Source organism: Doryrhamphus excisus, chromosome 7, assembly GCF_030265055.1.
Source record: "Doryrhamphus excisus isolate RoL2022-K1 chromosome 7, RoL_Dexc_1.0, whole genome shotgun sequence".
NCBI lineage: Eukaryota > Metazoa > Chordata > Actinopteri > Syngnathiformes > Syngnathidae > Doryrhamphus > Doryrhamphus excisus.
The window spans coordinates 8647303-8669833 of NC_080472.1; the positions used below are offsets into that span (position 1 = coordinate 8647303).

The following is a 22531-nucleotide window of genomic DNA, read 5'->3' on the forward strand; positions in this document are numbered from 1 at the left end:
CCCCCCCCCCCCCCCCCCCCCCCCCCCACACACACACACACCCGCCAGTCTCACATTTCCATTACAAGACAGACTGGATATAAGCTGCAGCTTGGATCACATCGCCACATCTCGCTTTTCATACATTTTCCAGAAAGCATTGAGATAGACTTTTCATTGCCCGTGTCTGCCGAGTGAAGGTTTGAGTAGATTGCCTGGCCGAGGGAGGACGATGTCGGGATAGGATGCCCCGCCCCCAAGCCCTTTATTTTGTCTTACCTCAGGTTCTTCATGCCTGACAGGGTAAAAAGCTGTTCGCCGCACTCCACAAAGCCCATCTGATGGAGTGTTTGACTGCGCTGTGCTCACTGCAGATGTTTGCCTTAATATGGTCCTTGTATGGCAATCCTGCTCTGCATTGATAAAGACAAAGGCCCAAGAGCCAGAGACAGCCAAAAGTACCACAAGATGTGAACATGAAACATGCTAGCAAACAACATTTAATCCGGATTGGGACTAATTGTCATAGGGGGTCAATGAATACAATGAAAAACAATTAGCAATTAGCTCCTAGCACTAACTCGCCTCACGGTGCAAATTTGTTCATTGCTCTGTGTGTATTAAATGGACAATGTATTTGTTGATGATTATTATATGTGCATTCTAAAAGATTGTTCCAATGTACGTCATTTTGGACCGTGGGATCGCTTTATCATGATTGTTAAACCTTCCCCTTAAATTTAGTAATAAATGAATCTGCAGAATTAAACCATAGCCCTCGTGAGTGAAGCTCTAATACAACCAGGAGTAGGGGGTACATGGGTTCAGGTCAAATGTCTGAAGGGGTACACCGCTGTAAAAAGTTTGGGAACCGTTTTAGGGCAACTGAAGCCTGTTGGGGTTGTGGATGTTGTTGGGGGTAGACCATACACGACATTGGGTCTACGAGAACGAGACAAGACAAGATTTTAACATTACTTTTAGGAAAAGTTCAATGAAAAATATTTAAAAATATATGACAATGTAAGGGCTGCACGGCGGTCGAGTGGTTAGCGCGCAGACCTCACAGCACAGACCCCATGCATGCGTGGGTTTTCTCCGGGTACTCCGGCTTCCTCCCACATTCCTCCCAATTAACCTAGCATTAACATGCTAGGCCACTCCAAATTGTCCATAGGTATGAATGTGAGTGTGAATGGTTGTTTGTCTATATGTGCCCTGTGATTGGCTGGCCACCAGTCCAGGGTGTACCCCGCCTCTCGCCCGAAGACAGCTGGGATAGGCTCTAGCACCCCCGTGAGGATAAGCGGTAGAAAATGAATGAATGAATGAATGGTAGTTATTGTTGGGATAGTATCGTGATACCGTTGCGTTCTATGATTTGTCATCCAAAGTGAAATATTATGATACCATTGTTTTGTGCGCAAAATATTCTGATATTATTGTTATAGTGGCAAAAATATGGCGATATCATGACTGTTATCAAAGGTGGGATAAGACAGCTGGGATAGGCTCCAGCACCCCCCGCGATCCCCGTGAGGCTAAGCGGTAAAAAAATGAATGAATGAATATGATAATATATTGCAATCTACTAATGTAAGTCTGGCCTGGCCAAAGAGACTAGGGCTCACTCCGTTCATGCTGTTGTTCTATGGAACTAATTTGTGAAGGCGTTGAACTCTCTTCCTTCATTTGCATTTCTTGTGTGATTAATTAATTGATGCATTATTGTCAGAAGCATGTAGTGCATTAATGTTTTTATGGTATGTCAGTCTGTACATCCTATACCCTATTACACCCCATTTGGGTGAAGTTATTTGGCATGATGTAAAAGCTGTGATTGGAGTTCGGGCTGCTGACGAGTGACTGACTAATGGGCTAGGTGTCTCACTGTGGTTGTCTGACATGTGTTTTATTTATGGTTGCTCTCATGGAATGCTTTGCAGAAATTCCAAGAGGGACATGTCCTACTTCCCAGTCTCCTCCAACGTAGCTTGAGAACGTTGTCACAACGTTGTTTAATTTCCTTTACTTAAGTGACAATGTTTGCCCAAGCCCTTCGTCATTGTGGAGCAGCCTGGAGAACTCTTGATATGAGCTACCAATCAGCACCCTGCTGACATTCCCAGGCAGGTTTGGACATTGTCCTTGCAAGGAAGGGATTGATGTCCCGTCATTTGATTGATCGCTGAGCCGACGTTTCCGGATGTCATGAAAACTAAACACTGAATCCCTGAAATGGAAATGCGGCGGCGAATAAGCGACGCGCGAGACCGGAGCGCCTGTCAGAGCGTGTTGACGCCTGCGTAGAAACACTAGCGTATCACTTCTGCACGACTGATGACTGATGGGCAGTCAAACCGCTCGCTATGTTTGATTGGTTTCCTTTTTGGTATGTCTTCAGATGCCTGGAGTCCGACTTGGTGATTAAATATAGAATGGTGTTTGATGTGTGCTGATGAACAAGTAAACAATATCAAACGTAAATAGTAGGAGCACGTGTTAGCTTTAGCCACGGCTAGCAGTGTTTTTCAGGCTTGTTCTCCTCTCTCTTTATTTTCTTCACATTCCATGAATACACACCCGGTTAAAAGTACAACCAACGGCGCTGTCCATGGTGCTGAAGTCAGTCCACGAGCATTTCTTTGGGCACCACAATCATCCATTCATTCATTCATTTTCTACCGCTTTTCCTCACGAGGGTTGCGGGCGTGCTGGATCCTATCCCAGCTGTCTTCGGGCAAGAGGCGGGGTACACCCTGGACTGGTGGCCAGCCAATCACAGGGCAATCACATTCAATCAATTGCTAAATATTGGCATACTATTGCTATTATGGGCAAAACATCAAGATAAGTCAACGCACCATAAGACAGAGTCAAGAAAAACAAAACCTAGCAAGAGAAGTTTCAGCTAACTCGAAGATAAGGATAAGATAAGACAAGGATAATATCGGGATACCATTGTATTGCATGATTGGTATCAAAGGTGAAATATTATGATACCATTGTATTGTGCGTGAATGGTTGTTTGTCTATATGTGCCCTGTGATTGGCTGGCGACCAGTCCAGGGTGTGCCCCGCCTCTCGCCCGAAGACAGCTGGGATAGGCTCCAGCACCCCCGCGACCCTCGTGAGGATAAGCGGTAGAAAATGAATGAATGAATGTATTGTGAGCAATCATAGGATTTCACCTTTGATAACAGTCATGATATCGCCATATTTTTGCCACTATAACAATAATATTAGAATATTTTGCGCACAATACAATGGTATCATAATATTTCAATACAATGGTATCATAATATTTCACTAAATATTTCACTGACAAATCATAGAACGCAATGGTATCACGATACTATCCCAACAATAACTACCATTCATTCATTCATTCATTTTCTACCACTTATCCTCACGAGGGTCGCGGGGGTGCTGGAGCCTATCCCAGCTGTCTTGGGGCGAGAGGCGGGGTACACCCTGGACTGGTGGCCAGCCAATCACAGGGCACATATACGTATAGACAAACAACCATTCACACTCACATTCATACCTATGGACAATTTGGAGTGGCCAATTAACCTAGCATGTTTTTGGAATGTGGGAGGAAACCGGAGTACCCGGAGAAAACCCACGCATGCACGGGGAGAACATGCAAACTCCATACAGAGATGGCCGAGGGTGGAATTGAACTCGGGTCTCCTAGCTGTGAGGCCTGCGTGCTAACCACTCGTCCGCCGTGCAGCCCAATAAGTACCAATCATACAATATTATTGTAGTATAGTATTGGTATGCTTTGATACTTATTTCATCATCAATAATAAACATATTATCTATGGTATTGTACCCATATTATGAGGACAAAATACTGTATTATCATCATATCATCCTTCAGAGTCAAATCTTGCATTACATTCATATGGAGTATTAGATGGCTTTATTTGATGTTTTCTTGTGATGCAAATTTGGATAGGAAATAAGAAGAAAGACAACTGAGGTGGGAGTGCGGGGACAATACAAAGAGACAAGAACAACAGCAACAACAACAATATTAACCATGAAAGTAAAATGAATGCCAATGAAAGAGCCATACCCCAACAGATGCAAAAATACATGCTTTTGTATCCACAATGACACCATGCGATTGGCTGTCATGCGCCGTAGCCCAACATGGGCGAAGCATGCAGGGGGCCAGATGATTAGCAGCTGATAAATGCGTAGCCTCGGGCAGGAATCGGCATCAGAGGGCAGGCCAGCGCACAGATGTTAGGGTGGAAGGCAGCATCTGCACATCTGCATCGGCTGCATGTGTGATGATTTTTATTGCCCTCGAGGACGATGCGCTGTCAGCACCTGTCGACTGAGCTTCTTTTGCTTCCATTGAGTCCTTTTGGATGGCACATGTTAGGGAGGCTTATGGTTTTCCGGGAAAAGAAAGCAGAACGCGCCATCCATCACGGCGTGTACAGGCGACTACATGCTGAAGAAAGATGGTCTTGTTTACAACCTCGCTCCTTATTCCTCACCCTCCAACCTGTGCTCATTTTTCACCTTCTCGTTTCGTATTTCCTCTGCGCGTCCTCCATTATGTCCACTACAGTGCAACTTTGAAGTTCGCCATGTTTTTACATAAAGCGCGGACCCTCGGTTTTGTATGGACAGTCCACCAAACACAGGCGTCCATTCGCATCCATATCATTCTGACTCCTGAATGTCTCTGTGAAAAATTGAGAGTTTCTTTTAAAGTTGGATAAATTCCAGCCTTAAATGATTATTATGATGATTTATTGTGTGTGTGATTCATTTGTTCACAGAACACACACAACTCCCAATCAGTCTCCATGAGGCATTCAATTTCACTGCGTATTCTCTCGCTATATTCTGTATTCTTATACTGTAGCTTTGTGTGCTAAAGTGCTAACATTCATCACATTTTAACAACATTATGCCAGGTTAGCTTATTCGCGGGAAAAAAAACAAGATGTTGAACTATATGCCTCAGAAGTTCAGCATAACTCCAAATACCCGTCACGATGGAGGTACGATGTTAGCAATACAAGCATAACTATGCGATGCTAAAGTGCTAACATTACACTCACATTTTAACAGCTACATCATGCTAGGTTAGCCTATCCGTGGAAGAAAAACCAACCAATCAAAATTCACTGAACTCTATGCCTCTGAAGTTCAGCATAACTCCAAATCCCCGTCACAGTTGAGTTCAGATATTAGCAATACAAGCATAACTATGTGATGCTAAAGTGCTAACATTCCACTCACATTTTAACAGCTACATCATGCTAAGTTAGCCTTTTTGCTGAAGAAAAACAAACCAATCAAACTTGCAGTTCCCACATCAACAGAGTTCCAGGCTTTTTTATTTGTATCTTAAGATGTGTAGCGAAGCCTGCATTGCATTATTTTTTTTTCTTTTTCCAAAGCTGTCCTCCATTAACTGGTGGGTCATAACAGCCATCTATTTTCTATGCCGCTTATCCTCACTACGGTTGCGGGTATGCTGGAGCCTACCCCAGATGTCTTTGGGGTAGAGAGTACCCAGAGAGTACCAGAGTACCCAGAGAAAACCCAAGCGGAGAATCGAACCCACCGTGCGGCCCAGTCATAACATGATGTTTTCCACACGTTGTCCTAGTGGTTAGCATGATGGCCACACAGTCAGGAAGTCGGGAAGATCTGGGTTTGAATCTCCTTTTTGGCATCTCTGGGTGGAGTTTGCATGTTCTCCCTGTGTGTGCGTTGGTTTCCTCCCACATGGCAAAAACATGTCCTGCCATTGGCTGGGGACCGTGACCCTAGTGAGGACAAGCAGCATAGACAATGGATGCAAGTCAAAGAAAAAGGCAAACGCATGCAGAGCATCATTACAAAGGTTTGTACAACTCCTGAGAGTTTCGAATCATATGACCTTTGGAGTGCTTATTTTGTGAGTCTGTGTGTAGGCTACTGTATATAGAATCCAAGTACGGTTAATAAGGATACCATTTGCTTTATAAGCAACACACACACACACACCCCTGCAGTATCCAGCCTGCTTTGAAGCAAGGACTCAAGACACTCATTGAGTGAGCTCCGCCGTGCGTGGCCTGATTCCACATAAAGAGTCCATCCAAGATGAATGGCGTCAGAAGAAAATCCTCAGGCCACAGTGCTGCTGCCGCCACCTGAAAGACTCATGAACAAAACCACGCTGATGTGCTCATCAAACCTACGAGCAACAGCCGCAAAACGCCTGGGAGAATTCCAGTTAGGATAATATGCACGTCAAAAAAAAGCTGCAGGAGTTGAAAGTCTATTATCCCTGAAGTCAGGCGATAAGGATTCCATCCCATTCTGATCTTGAGGCAAAAATGCAGCATACCTCGCAAGACCACAGCTGGAATAGGTGCAGATTCTGGAAGATCTAGTAAGCTTTCTGTAAGCTTTCCCTGCAAAATATCATAGTGGCCCTTGCATTTTTGATTTTTTTTTAGTATGTGGCCCTTGCGGGAAAATGTTTGGACACCCCCAGAGATCGTCTCTATGGTGCTCTAAGCCAGGGGTGGGCAAATATTTTGACTCATGGGCCACATTGAGTTAACAAAATTGTCCCAGGGGCCAGAACATATATTTATATTGATTTTCCTTCAATTATTTGTCTAATTTTATCTGTAAAAGTGAAAATAGTAGTAAACATCAGACCACATCAAACTATATAATTTAATTTTACAGTTTTGTTGGGTTTTTTTTGTTTGTTTTTTTTACTAATTAAGACATCCAACTTGCAAGTCATGTTGCCAGTTTGTATGTTAAAAGTTGAAATACTTAAAAAGCAACTGACGGGCCGGATTCAAACACTTGGTGGGCCGCATGTGGCCCCTGGGCCGTAGTTTGCCCACCCCTGCTCTAAGCGGTAACAATGACATTGACAATACTACAACACATATCGATATAAACTGACCATTTTTCTGAGAAATGACCCGTTTGGCTGTCGACAACAGCGATCCAGTCAAAAGTTTGGAGACACATTTTTATAGAATAACATGGTGAAGTGTCTCCAAACTTTTGACTAGAATTTCAAAGAAGAGCACGGTGGACCAGGACTTGATGAGTTGGTCCATATCGACGGGGATAGGCCTTATGTTGACATGGTGGTAACAGGGAATCATTTAAGACTCATCTATTGGATGAAAGTTGACGGTGTAAGTGTGCCTAATTTTGTGACTGGGTAGTACGTATGTGCGTCATCATGCCCCCTAATGGGACCAGGTAAGTGTTTGAAGAGGTGCATCTGGGTTGCCAGAGTGAAGGTTCGTTCCCTAATTGGTAGCAAAGGGAGATGAGAGGCCAGATTGTGATGGGCACCAGGAGGGGCCGTTTAAGGGGGACATCTGTTCCTGCCGGGGAACAGCCGCCCTCACAGCTTCCCGCTCTTTCCTCCCTGACACTTCTTCTTCACGTCCCACTCCCCCGCCCCTCACATGTGGATGGAAACATGACGTATTGTCAGCGCACAGTTGGCTAACAGCGGCTTTGATGTTCCAGGTTACGCCATCCTGCAGGCCATCATGGAGAGAGCGGGCCAGAACAACTGGCAGGTGAGCGCCATCTGCGTGGAGAACTTCAACGACGCCAACTATCGCCGACTGCTGGACGACCTGGACAGGCGGCAGGAGAAGAAGTTTGTGATCGACCTGGAGGCCGAGAGGCTGCAGAACATGCTGGAACAGGTGATGTCACTCGTCATTGGCCTTTGGAGACACTTGGAGAAGCATGATGATCCTCACAGTAGGTGTGGGGATCTCCACTATCACAATAACAATAGTTGTCGCTGAATGCCTAGCTCAAACGAGCGGCAAGTTGAGAGCCGGTATCCACTGCTTCAGTCTGTCCCTGTGTGGACATAGTGGGTTGTCAAAGAAGGCTAACGGTGAGGGCAATAGCGGGAATGTAAAGAAAACGCGGGGGTCGCGGCATAGCCAGTAGTATCTGTGGGAGAGTCCTTCACAAAAGGTGGCGCAGGGTGGCATGGTGCACCCGTGCAGTGGTAATTTCATCAAGCGCACCACTGTGCGCAGCCAATTTGGTAATCTGGTAGACTGGGCTGAGCCGAGATGGGTGTGCCGGTGCACCAGGGGAGGTGTCCACATTTTCAGATTGGCGCAGTGAAAATTTCATGACAGAACAGTAAAGCTCGACAGCTCCGACCCGGTTTAATCTCGGCGCACCCTGCACAGTGCTAACCTCACAAAACCTCACAGGCAGATTTTGCAGAGTGTTAGGCACATTTCAATGCAATAAACAATCACAGAAGCCACTCTTTAATGTACAAGCATGTACATTTTTGTATTAATTGTCCCATCACATCTGATGTCAGATTAAAGACGCATAATGACGCAAAAATATATTAAGTGACCTGTATATATACTGGTCACTTGTACTTTTTTAGGGCTTCATGGTCAAAACGTGTGTGTCACATGATGTGCCTTATTAGGTCCCTCATGCTAACTCCTTTACTCTCATTAGAACGCACAGAAAAGAGAAAGAAAGATGTGTTCATGTTTCACATCAAGATTGTAGATGAGGGCAAAATTCTTCTAGCTAGCTAGTTCATTTTGAGGTGGTAATACATGCTAATATATATATATATATATATATATATATATATATATATATATATATATATATATATATATATATATATATATGACGAGGATATATATATATATATATATATATATATATATATATATATATATATATATATATATATATATATATATATATATGACGAGGATATATATGTATATGTGTGTGTGTATATGTATGTATGTATGTATGTGTGTGTGTGTGTGTATATAAATATATGTGTATGTATGTATGTATGTATGTATATAAATATATGTGTATGTATGTATGTATGTATGTATATATATATATATATATATATATATATATATATATATATATATATATATATATATATATATATATATATATATATATATATATATATATATACACACACACACATGTATACACATGTATAGCCGGGAGAAAAATAAATAAATATATATGTAGTCAACCAATCAGCTAACAGGCACATTTTTTGCATTTATTTTATGATTAATTTGTTAATTAGCATTCTTTATTTAGTATTTTCTGTTTAACTTAATGCAACTTAATTTACCCTTTCTTATTATATGTATACATGTATTGTATTTTTTTCCCTCTCTCACCAATATAGCACAATAATGTGACTCTGTACTATTATCGTATTGCCCCTTTTTTTCCCCCTCTCTTCTTTTTTTCTTCTATACATTCGACCCGTTTCCTGTTGGTATACATTCTACTTCTCCAGCGACAAATCTGTGACAAATCTTGTGATACTCCACAACCCTCCCTTCCTCCTGTTGACCATCCTATGTCTATGTATTGTTTCACCTTTTCATCTAAGTTTGTAAATATCCACCATATATGATTAACACAGTTGTAAATACACACTTAACGTGTATAAAAAAGTGTATTGCTTTTGTGTGTTACAGTTACCACCATGAATAGTATGACATTATTTTGGCTGAAATATTATGATATTACACGGCATTCCACGGTGACCTTAAAAGGTCTTACATACAACTTTGGTTTTTCAAGGCCTAAAAAAAAGTCTCATATGGTGGGGGTACTCCATTTAAGGGCGGTGTCCTCCACATCATTTCATACAAACACATTCATCTTGTTGTGGTATAGTCTTCATATTTCCATGTCTTGAAAAGGTCTTCAATTAGCGACTTGAAATGATTTATTGGAAAAAAGAATATTTTGCCATCAATAGCATTAGTATCACGATACAGGCAATATACAGGAGTATCATGACATTGTCCCTGCAAGAAAACTAGTATCACAATATCATGCTGATGATAACATGGTGTCCGGACAATAACCGGCAGCATTACAATATTCTAGCTACTGAAGCGCTGGCATCAAAGTATAATACTGCAGTGTGAACTGCTCTTGGCAAAGATATATTTTGTTCTTCCTTGGTTTCCTCCGTGTTTGTCTTGCAGCCTCTTTAATGTGCTAACAGGGAAGTTTGGAAGTGTAAAAAAGCAGCCCCACCCCCACCCCGTCCTCCTCACGTCGTTCCTGCAGGATGACACGTGTCTGTTCAATTATTCACCACATCTCCGCTGCTGACATCTGCCAACGTTATCATGTACGCAGCAGCATACTTTCCGCCTAGCAAACAGACCCGATGCCGTACTGTATGAGGTTGACTGTGGTGTTTTAAAGAAACCTTCCAATGAACTTTCTGTGCTGTCCTCGCAACATGAGGTTGGATGCTGCCACACAGCAAGGCTTACTGTTCTTGCTTTAGGGAAGCACTCGTGTGCATATGTGTGTGGTAACTGTAACACACAAAAGCAATACACTCTTTATACACATTAAGTGTGTATTTACAACTGTGTTAATCATATATGGTGGATATTTCTTGATGCCTGTGCGTGTGTAGTGCATTAAAAAGAGGGGCTGGGCGTCAGACGGGGCCACCTTCATACTATTCATCACTCATGTATAAATATAATAAGAAAGGGTAAATTAAGTTGCATTAAGTTCAACAAAAATCTTAAATACAGAATGCTAATTAACGAATTAATCATAAAATAAATGCAAAAATTGTGTCTATTTGCTGATTGGTTGACTGAAAGACAGAGATTGTCTGCTAGTCAGCTACTGGGGAGCCCGAGCACCCCCGGCACACACTCCCCCACCTCACAACCAAACAACCAAAACCCGCGCTTACCCTATACTTTCATGTATGATATATTTATTTAATTTTATGTATTGATTTATTTTTTATTTTGTTTATTTATTTCTCCTGTTTGTATGCCTGTGCATGTGTAGTGCATTAAAAAGCGTGGCTGGGCGACAGACGGGGCCACCTTCAGTCAGCTCAGCGTAAAGGGGGAATGACGAAGGGATACCCGAGCCAAAGCAGGCCGGATATATATATACACACGTTTGTATGTATATATATATATATATATATATATATATATACACACATCATACTTTCCAGAGTATAAGTCGCACAAGGCCATAAATGCACAATTCGGTAGAAAAAACATACATAAGTTGCACTGGAGTATAAGTCGCATTTTTTGCAGGTAATTTATATTCCAAACTACTTGACCAAAACAGACATTACGTCCTCTTGGAAGGCAAGTTCTACCAATAAGAGAATAGCGAACAGGCTGAATAGGTGTAAGATATGCATCGGTAACATTCATGTTCATGAGCGTTTTTGTTTTTTCATTTCCGCAGTTTCTAACTACACTTCAGAAGGGAAAACCTCAAAGACTGTCTAATGACAAGAAGAGCACTCACTCCTGCTGTCACTGAAATGATGCTGTTTGGGGGACTTTAACCATAGGTTTTGATCTTATTTATGGCTCAACTATGAAGTTATTTACACATTTTAAAACCAGCAACGTTGACCCAAAGACACGACCCTTTCTGCCGTTATTGTTGCTATAATATGATTGTTATTATGCTGCAACTGGATACCTTTGGGACCAATTTTGCCCCGTTCCCTTTCATTAGAAGCACAGATTTTTGATATAATTGAAACTTTCGTTCTTCCAAAGTCGATTTTTGAGGCTTTTATATTATTATTATTATTTGTACCCCTCCAAAAAACAAGCTTGTACATTCTACTGATTTGATTGGTTTGAGGTCAATATTATGGCTAATGCTAATCAACTTGGCTAGAAGCTATTATTTCCCTGTTGTTTTTCAAATGATAAAAATACAAGTACCTAAAAATAGTCAGCACTGTATGAAATAAGAAATTTAGAATAAGAGAATATTGAGTGTAGACTCAATCCCCACAGAACCGATTTGGTCCCATCGACTTCATCATAAGCGCATCGTTTTGATAAACTGTAATTGAAACTTTTTGATTCCAAAGTCCATCAATGAGCTCTTTTGAATTATTATTGTTATCATCTGGGAAAGCTCTTCAGAGAGTTTGAAACGGTATTTTTCCTCCCTGCTTAGTTCACACTCTCCGTAAGTGGCTGTCCAGTGGGATTTTCCAGCAGATGTCAGCTTTCAAAATCACTTTTTATCAACACAGTCTGTGTGTGTGTGTGTGTGTGTGTGTGTGTGTGTGTGCGCGTAAGCAAGCATTGTCTTGAATGTATTTATTTCCATCCACCCGACCACCTGACCACTGAGATGTCATCTAACACACTTTTTTTTCTGCAGATTGTCAGCGTGGGAAAGCACGTCAAAGGCTACCATTACATCATGGCCAACCTGGTGAGGACAAGGAAACACGTCTTGTATCGCATGGCTTCAATCTGCACTACTTTGTTCAGTGGAACCTACTAAACTCGATTATATAAGTCATAATGCAACCCCCCAAAAATCATTAAAAAAATTCCCCTTTAAAATCAGACATGACTGCACCGTATTTTAGCATTTTTTTCCCAACCTAATTTCTGTACCGTACGTTTTACGTTATGTTCTTTGATTGGTTTATCGCTACCAGCGTAGTATTACGTCCCTGTGTCAGCGGGAAATGGTCTACACTTTCACATCAAGCGGAGCGCTTACCAAAGTGGCACAAAAAACATTTTTGATAGATTTTGGAACTCAGTGCACACACAAGGCGCCTTATCGTGCAGAAAAGTTTATTCTCGTAAGATTAACACTTTTTCTCATTAGAATATGACTTTTTCTCTTAATATTTTGACTTTATTCTAGTAACATTCTAACTTTTTCCAAAATTTGTATTTTTCTTAGTATTTTGATGTATAAAAATTAGGCTTGTCAAAGTTAACACGTTAATGGTGCGTTAACGGAAGTTCCCTCTAACGGCAGCAAATTTTTTAATGCACAATTAACATGGACTCCTCCTGTTTGATCCTCGGCCCCCACCGTAGTTTGCTTGAATCACGGTAACTCTGTAGCCACAAGCTGGAACAAATATTGATGGGAAATGGAGAAAGAAAAGAGTATTTAGATTGGTAAAGTTAGCTTCCAAGCACTGGCAGATGGCTCTTGTAGCAAAACCAAAGTTACGTATTTGGATCTACTGTGGCTGTGTTTGACTTATCACGGATTCCATGGCCTGCCAGAGACTGGAGCAGTGCAGCTATTGTTTTTATTGTCATATACAGTGCTACCTTGGCATAAGAGCGACCCAACTAACCAGTGCTTTTCACATTTTTACATCTCTCTGATGATTCTGGCATTGAACTGCCAGCTACCTTGGAGTTCCAGCTGCTATTGACGGGCTGGCAATGTGATGACCGTGGCTGAAGTCCAGTGTTTTGCTAGCGTTAGCCATTTAGCATGGAACTACAACAATGATGCTCATTAGCACTCAAAAGTCATGAAATCTTACCTTTATGCATTCCCACATAGTATCAGCATTCGGGAGCAAGTATGAGGTGAAAGGAAAGGGAGGAAAATATGTACGTACATCCAAATACATCCATACAGCCGTTTTTGCATCGCAGAACAGTGCATCGGTGTGTTCAATGACCGTCGACAAAGTAGGACAAATCACAAATCGCATTAAACATTCAAAAACTAAACTTGGAAATAGTTAGGGTATTGTAATAAAATAATATTTACTGTAGTATAATGATTAATTTCTATGTATTTTAATGTGTTTTAAAAGAGAAATGAAATTACATTTGGATTAAATGTTTTATGACTATTGTCCTATGTGTTAGGTATTTTCATTTGTACATTTCATGAAGGAAAGGTGCATTGACGCAATTTTTTAATAATAATTCTTTCTGAATCTTCATAAATTAACTTTTTTTAATCACAAACATTTAGAATTTAAATAAACAAATCTTACTCGCTCACATTTTGTATTTGCTGAACGTTTGTGGGTGAGTTCAAGAGCTAATATGCTAATAATAAAGAAAAATAGTAATACAAAAATATGCTTGTTAACTGTATTTTTTAAATAATGGTTCCCAAATTGATATCCCTTTACATAAGATTTGATATAATTATTGTTGTAGTTGCACATTGAATCGTTTACCACAACGATATTTCCCCTACATATTATAGATAAAAACTTTCCATCCGTGATTAAATGCGATTAATTGTGAGTTAACATGGACAAAATGTGATTAATCACGATCAAATATTTTAATCGATAATAAATAAATATATTAAATAAATAAATAAAATTGTATATTTTCTTTAGTATTTCACATTTATGCTACTAAAATGATTTATTTATGATTATTTCGACTTCTTGATTCTCCTATAATTACAGCTGTTTCAAATTTGTCATATAATATTTGTTCTTGTACATTTTTTCGTGTAATAGTTTGACTTTATTTCCGTAATGTTTTGACATAATATTTCAAACATATTTTTAAATAAGTTTTATATTGTTTCTGTCATATTGTGTCCGTCACAAAAAATAACACCCTTATTTTGTAGCGACTTCCCGTTCTGTTTTGCTTGTTTTTACCCACTTTTACTTCCTGCTCCAACGCACCTGTTTGTGTGATTGTACCAGTTCAGCCTGTGGCGGCTGTCTGATTTGGACCACTGTCATTTGTTTCTTCTGTAGCCAGTATCCAATTTTTACTTGCATTAGGTTTCCAAAAATGTAAAATAAAAATCTCTTAATATTTTGACTTTATTTTTGTAAAATTCATGCTGATTTTTCACATTTTTGAAAGTAAACAGGCTGCAAGGTGCTCTAGTGGTTAGCGCGCAGACCTCACAGCTAGGAGACCAGGGTTCAATTCCACCCTCGGCCATCTCTGTGTGGAGTTTGCATGTACTCCCTGTGCATGCGTGGGTTTTCTCCGGGTACTCCGGTTTCCTGGCTGGCCACCAGTCCAGGGTGGACCCCGCCTCTCACCCGAAGACGGCTGGGATAGGCTCCAGCACCCTTGCGACCCTTGTGAGGATAAGCGGTAGAAAGTGAATGAATGAATAAAAGTAAAAAACACCACCGGCCACCCTGCATTACACAATTAACAGTGCTGAGCTTATTTTTACACCTTCAAAGAAACAAGTGAAGGGGGCGGTTTGACCCTAAGAATGGATGGTTTTATATGTCTTATAGGAAAAATGGTTTCAGAATCATAAGAACAAAAGTAATTGTTTTGGTCCTTCAATGTTTCCTTCCAAGTTCTCCACTCCCACACTGGCTGATGATGACAGTGTCAGTGTCCAAATCCAGAAAATGGACATTTTGTATGTGCCATAAATTACGTGGAGGGAACTTGGATGTCTTCCTAGCATGCCTACTTCATCGAATATCTTATTGGAATATGAATCAGGCATTGTGGTGCACATACAGTATATGACTAAATAGGGACAGTCACATAGAGTAGTCAGTGTATAGCTTGTATAGATTTACCCACTTGTGTTGCCAGACAATAATGTCTGTGCTGACTTTAAATCTACACTGCTGTACAAGCTGTACACTGACCAGTCTAAAGCGTAGTCAATAAATACTATATAGTGCTGAAGTACCATTTTAAAATAAAAAAGAAAATAAAAATTATATCAGAAAGGCAGGAAGTGAACAAATGTAGCAGTTACTGATTGTAAAAGTACCAGATGGAGAGGTAGGATTTAATAAGCTTGCCTGCATGTTCAAATAAAATGAAACCATTCCCAAATACGACTGTCAAATGCACTAAAAGGTCAAAGGCCACTCCAGCAGATCCAGTATGTGATGTGTTTTCGTCTTCAGTGCATGACCAGTCTTCCTGCTTGTTGCGCCCTCAAGGGTTTCAAAGACATCAATCTGGAGCGCTTCATGCACGGCGGCGCCAACGTGACGGGCTTCCAGCTGGTGGACTTCAGCAATGCCATGGTCATCAAACTGATGCAGCGCTGGAACAAGCTGGATCAGAGGGAGTACCCGGGTTCCGACGCCCCGCCCAAGGTAAACGCACGCTGAGATTACACCCACCTCACAGACTGTGTGTTGACTTGACACTTCCCATTAGCTCCCATCAACCACATATTGTTAATATAGTGTCATCCCACTACAGGATAGATTATACTGCTTTCCCTGTAACTACCTCATAAATCCAAAGCTCCACCACATTAACATTCCACTTTGCCCCTCATTTCGGCTAAATATTGCATCATTTGTGTTTTTACCACTGGGAAAAAACCCTTTGTATACATGATTAGGTGTGAATGTGTTCAGCAGAATCTACAGTAATCCCTCGTTTATCACGGTTCATTGGTTCCAGACTCCACCGCAATAAGTGAATTTCAGTTTTAATACATGGAATATTATTTGAGGTAGAGCATAAAAAAACAGTTTTTCACATTATTAGAGCCCTGTAGACATTAAGTAACACCCCTATAGTCAGGTATTACCAAATGTACTAGACATGATAAGCGAAAAGACATAATAACTCACATGTTATTATTAATGCTTATCATGTTGACTGTATTAGGCAACATGAGGGGGTATAAAGGTGACTGGGGGGGGCTCATTGCACATTTACAACCGTGTCTTTCAGCCCTTTGTATTGAGTTGTGAACTCCTAAAGAGCAGTTACATGATAACCCACACAGAAGGCTTTCTAGATCTTCCAGACTCTGCACCCCCTTCTGTGTTTCCATGCATTTCCTGCTTCCCTTCATGCTTTTTTTATTTCAGAAAAGAGGAAAAGAATAATAGGTTCCCTTTAAAAAAAAACATATACAGGAGGTCATAAACAGGTTTGATAAGCGATAATGAGACATCAGAACTCACAGATCTGGAATCAGTAGCCCACACAGTAGGTAAGAGTGTGAGTTTGAATGGTTGTTTGTTTACATGTGATTGTTGTTTACAAACAATCTCTCCCGAAGTTAGTCAGACGGGAGCACAAGCAGCACACGTTAGCATTCTTTGTTGTTATCAAATGGAATGTGAGTCGATCGCATGGCATTAAAAACAAAAGATGACCATGATCACTATGACATCGTTTGATAGACACGCCTCTGTACACCCAAGTACAGTACACATCGACATTACTGCTAGTACTGGTTTACACCACATTGCACAACTCTTACGTGCAGGCTACGGGGTCTCTCAAGTGAAACAAGAGACGGACGCCGCTGTAAGTATAGCAATCTACTAAAATGATCAATCAGTTTTGTCAGCCAGGAATACAAAACCAAAGCTAGAAAAGCACCAATGATGATAAACACACAAAAAGAGCAAAATAACTGCTTCATACCCCAAACGAGCATCTGCATCACTGTCTTCTGCAGCTGTGGTCGGCTTGGTCCCCCACCCCCACCCCCACCCCACTTCCCGTCATATGCAGAGATGTGACAGAATGACCCACTTTGCAATTTTTTTTTTCATCGTCACACGGCTTGCAAATGGCAGCAGGGGCAAGAAGGCATCACGCCACGGCCGGTCAGCAAAACGCCCGCCTCCAGCCAAACATTTCAGTTTTTTTCTAATGCAGCTGCAGTGGTGTGGAAATAGTGTGAGTAGAGCTTTGTGTCGGGTGGATAGCGGTGCTTCAATTAAAAGTTTACACCAAGCAGCCATATCACACTGTGTGTGTTAGTGTGTGTTAGTGTGTGTTAGTGTGTGTGTGCTTATCTTGGCCGGGTGTTTCTGTAAATTGCTCTCCCTCCCAGAAAAACACTCAGGCTACACAGTTTTTTGTGTGTTTTGTTTTGTTTTTTTACAAATTTGTACTGCAAGGTAAAAATGAATAATATGCTTTACGAGGCCGCCAGGCACATTCTTAAACAACAGGAGGCCCAATCAACCATAACAATAACCATCAACCAAGAAAAATGCTAATTCTGATGACAGAAGAAAACCTAAATGAACATCAATGCCACACAGACCAGATCCTGACAACAAACCAAAAATGTTGCATTGATATTTTTGTTCAGTGTAAAATAAAGAATGACAAAAACATTTCATACAATAATCAGTATAGATCTTTCATGTTTAATTTAATTTAATTTGAGATCACATATAAAATTATGGGGTAAATATAAAGTATATTACAATATATACGTGCAGTATACTGTACATACACAAAGAAAATAATTATGCAATGCACTATTTGTAACACAAAGCCAGGTATATAAATGTATTCAATGTAAAATCGCAAAATATAAGTAAAAATTATAAATAATAAGTACGGTATAAGTAAAAAGTATTATGAAAAATTACATTTATAACAAATTCACAATAAAATACATTGAATTTCAAATAAAAATTATACCAAAATTTGTATAAATTTGAATATATCTAAAATAAACAATATTTTAAATAGTACAATGTACAATTGTGTCAAGAAATTAAACAACAATAGAGTCATACCTCACTTCAGTTATCGCTCTCTCACTCTTTTTCAAAAATGAAAAGGTGATTTCTGTTTTGTGGTTGAACACAGCTTATTATTCGTCTACAAAAAATGCATTTTTAAGCAAACTGTAATTATTCTTTGCCTAAATCAAGCATTTTCAAGAATAAAAATGGCTAAATGAACCAAAATATAAATACAAGGCAGAATAATTATCTTATTTCACATCCCAGTTCATGTATAGGATGTTATTATTATTATTATTATTATTATTATTATACTTTATTGGGTAAGATGACTGTAAAGGTGACTGTAGTGAGTGAGAGTAGGGAATAGAGTAGGGATAGAAGAGTGGAGGTTTGCCCTGGAAAGGAGAGGAATGAAGATTAGCTGCAGCGAGACGGAGTATATGTGTGGGAATGAGAGGGACCCAAGTGGAAGAGTGAGGTTCCAGGGAGAAGAGATACAGAAGGTGGATAATTTGAAGTACTTTGGGTCAACAGTTCAGAACAACGGAGCTTGTGAAAAGGCCAGCCAGGTTGTTTGGTCTAGAGACAGGAAGCAGAACTGGAGGTAGCAGAGATGAGGATGCTGAGGTTCTCATTGGGAGTGACCAGGATGGATAGGATCAGGAAGGAGTACATCAAAGGGACATTACATGTTAGAGGCCTTGTAGATTAAGGGTGTGGAAAATAATCGATATTAATCGATACATCGATGCGCATGCGCGATGCGAGTGCATCGGCTCATTCACTGGGTTTGGATGCAATTGACGATTGAAATCCAGATTCGTCATGATGCGTTTGTGGGTATCGGTAAAATCTGATGCAAGCGCTGCTTTATTAATGTTCAACTTCACCCCATATGCTGTTCCCCAGGCGCAATGAATACACCATCATTATTTGGTGTTTTGTATTGAATACGGACTAGTAAAACAGCATGGACGTTCGAAGCAAGCAGCAGCGAGGAACTTTCTATATTTAACCCCCCCACAACGTTTAAATTGTATGTTTGGAAACACTACGGATTCTCAAAGAACGACGGAAAGCTCGACAAAACGTCCGTCATTTACAAAGAATGCCGCGTTAAGAAGCCGTACAACGGCAGCACGACAAACATGCAGACCCCCTTAAAAAGGGGACACCACAACACAGACAAGTCTACCGCCTCCTCCCCGTCTAGTTCCTCGTCGGAAACCAGGGAAGAACCAAGCAAATCAGGTCAGAACAAGTGGATCTTCCGCTGCTTTCCAAATTGTCCAGGAGCTATTTGTCCGTCCCTGCAACAAGTCCCTCCCCCTCCCCCTGGCCCCGAACAATTGTTCAGCACAGCAGGTGACATTAGAACAGCAGAGCAGTTGGCTTCTTCCTGAATTGTGAAACAATTTAAAAAGGGTAGAAGTTGTTTTCCACTTTCTGCTCCTCACTACTGTATTAGCCTAGCTGCTAGCTCATTCATATTAGCAGTATGTTTTGCAGACAGGAATATAAACAAACATTGATTGCACTGTTGAAAGTGTCACTTTAACTTTGTTGTTGCTGTACTGTATTTTTTACAGCAGTAATTATTGTTGAATTGTTTGACTCCACCACTGAACCACTGCTATTGGAATTGCATAGCCCATGTGAAAGTGGGAGGAAAGTTGTTTTTGAAAAGTTGAAGAAGTGGTGCATAGTAAAAAAGACAAACAGCACTTTAGTTGAATTTACTGCCAAGTGCCTAGAAGGAATAAAGCCAAATCCTTTTTGTAGGACCATACGGAATTCCATTTTTCCCTTTGCTTATTTGCATCATGTTGAATTGATTTGAACTAAATGATTATCGCTTCGTATCGCCAGAAAATTCCATGTATGGTTAAAGTATGGTATCGCTGGCAGTGCATCGAGATGTGTATTGCATCATCCTCAGTGCTGAGATTCAAACCCCTATTGGAGATAAAGTCAGTTATCGGCCAGACTGAGATGGTTGGGACATGTCCAGAGGAGAGATGGTGAATATATTGGTAGAAGGATGCTGCCAGGTAGGAGGCGTAGAGGAAGACTAAAAAGGAGGTTTATGGATATAGTGAAGGAGGACATGAGGAGAGAGGGTTGGATGGAGGAGATTGGTTTGCTGTGGCGACCCCTGAAGGGAGGAGCCCGAAGAGCAATAAGAAGAATATGAGTAAGGTGACTATAGGTGTGTTATTTCATGTATTGAGAAGGTCGTAAAAAGGGTTTTTATCCTGTAAATACCAAAATATTCAATTTATAAATAAATATTTATTTACTCTCCATACAAAATAAATAATCAACATTGACAACTGTGTTCATTTCACATCCTAACAGGAGCTAGTACATGTTAAATAAAAAAACATAATGTGGACATGGCCTAAATTCTTCTCCCGCTTCTGTCCACAGCCTGAACAACAATCTGTTCTTGTCAAATATTGATACAAGCGGCAGCTTTCTTTTCACATCACACTCTTTGAAAAGACAAGTGTAGTGCAAAAATGGCTTCCGGTGTCCAGGCGGGCCGCTCTTATTATTCATCTCTCCGCCGCTAAATTGGTTTGTAGTTTGTAGTGCAACACCACTGCCAGCTGTGTGGGCTAATGAATAGGATGTAGCCCTCGCCGGGAGCAAGTTGATGAACTCCCGCTAGCCCCAGATAATTAATGCCAGGCTGGGCTAAAACATTCACTCACTCGTCCTCCACCGCTTCGGTTTATCATGTGTGCCACATCATCGCCACTCCGTTAGACCACGCCAGAGGTGAGTTTAGGGCGAATGGACGGGAGGTAAACGCAGAATGGTCATCGGTCATGTGGAGTCTCCAGGTCCGATTGGGGTGGGGGGGGGGGGGCTGCTATGTCTTTCGACTCTTTGCATTAGCAAGCAGCATTGGGCAGAGTGGAGTGATTAACTGCATCGCCCTGTGGAAGATCGGCGTGCAGCCTTGCACTGATTATTTCCCAGATCTGACCGAGCATACTTCTAGTCTGGCATTTCATCGGCTGACTTGTTCCTTTTCACGTTGAAAATGGTTTCATTTCTATCATTTTGTCTTGTGGGCATACAAACTAATTAGCTTGATTTGATGTATCTGAACTATCAAGCATGAATTAACAATAACAATTGAAAACAGCGGTACGGTAATCTCTCATTTATGGTAGGAGTCCTCCTTTACACATTGAATATTTTCATAGCTCGCGCACAGAAACCCTGTTTACAACCTTCTAAATATGCTTTTTAACATGATTAGAGCCCTCTAGACATGAAATAGCACCCCTGTAGTCACCTTTACATTCCTATTACCCAATATAGTAGCAAACATAGTAAGAGAAAATAAGACATCAATAAAAGTCTTGCCCAACAGTCTGTAATTTACCCACTCTGCTGTGATTGGTCACACTCCCTGGCTCCCTGTATGCACACACAGCTTGTGCCTGGGCATGCCCATAAAAGGAAGTCCGGGTTGCGTTGACGTCAGTCCAAGTCATTCATTAATTTTCTACCGCTTATCCTCACGAGGGTCACGGGGGTTGCTGGAGCCTATCCCAGCACAGGTCATTCACCCGTGCTGTTATGTTATTACGGGATTTGCACACGATGGCAATAGTGGCCCATTGGGGGAATCGATCGTTTCACAGCTTTCCTTGGACAAGAATAGCGAGATTTGGCTCAGTGCGCGTTTTGATCCTGGACTTCAAACCCCATCATTTTGGACAAAACCCCCAAACAACAAGTCAGCGTTGGAAACACAAAGCGGTAATGATTGTGAAGTAGAAGCCCTGAACGACAACTGCTCTGGACGGGTTTTTTCAACTACCGATAAGGGGGACAAGTGACTGACAGAAGACGATAATCCCCCCTGAAATAACAAGATGGAGGCTTGGAAGAAGGGACTGGCGTCATTTTTGTGTAGCTGAATAAGCATTGTGTTAGCATATCTTACACCTATTCAGCCTGTTCTCTATTCTTTTATTGGTAGAACTTGCCTTCCAAGAGGCCATAATGTTGATTTTTCGTCAAGTAGTTAGTAACATAAATTACCTGTAAAAAATGCGACTTATACTCCAGTGCAACTTATGTTTTTTTTTTTCTACCTAATTATGCATTTTTGGCCTTGTGCAACTTATACTCCGGAGCGACTTATAGTCCAGAAAATACAGTATTTTGTCTGTGGCCAGGATGAAACAGTTTTGTGTGAGTAGTCACACTTCATTCATAAACGAGTATCCG

At 40.9% G+C, this 22531-nt stretch overlaps 1 protein-coding gene across 4 annotated transcripts in view; it reads left to right on the forward strand.

The window, feature by feature from the left end:
- gria4b (glutamate receptor, ionotropic, AMPA 4b) overlaps positions 1-22531 on the forward strand; it is a 134202-nt gene that overhangs the window by 64201 nt on the left and 47470 nt on the right. For all 4 annotated transcript variants that reach the window (XM_058078022.1, XM_058078026.1, XM_058078024.1 and 1 more), the window contains exons 4-6: positions 7516-7700; positions 12238-12291; positions 15755-15913. In XM_058078022.1, coding sequence (XP_057934005.1) covers positions 7516-7700; positions 12238-12291; positions 15755-15913 — 398 coding nt within the window. The remainder of the gene's footprint in view (positions 1-7515; positions 7701-12237; positions 12292-15754; positions 15914-22531) is intronic.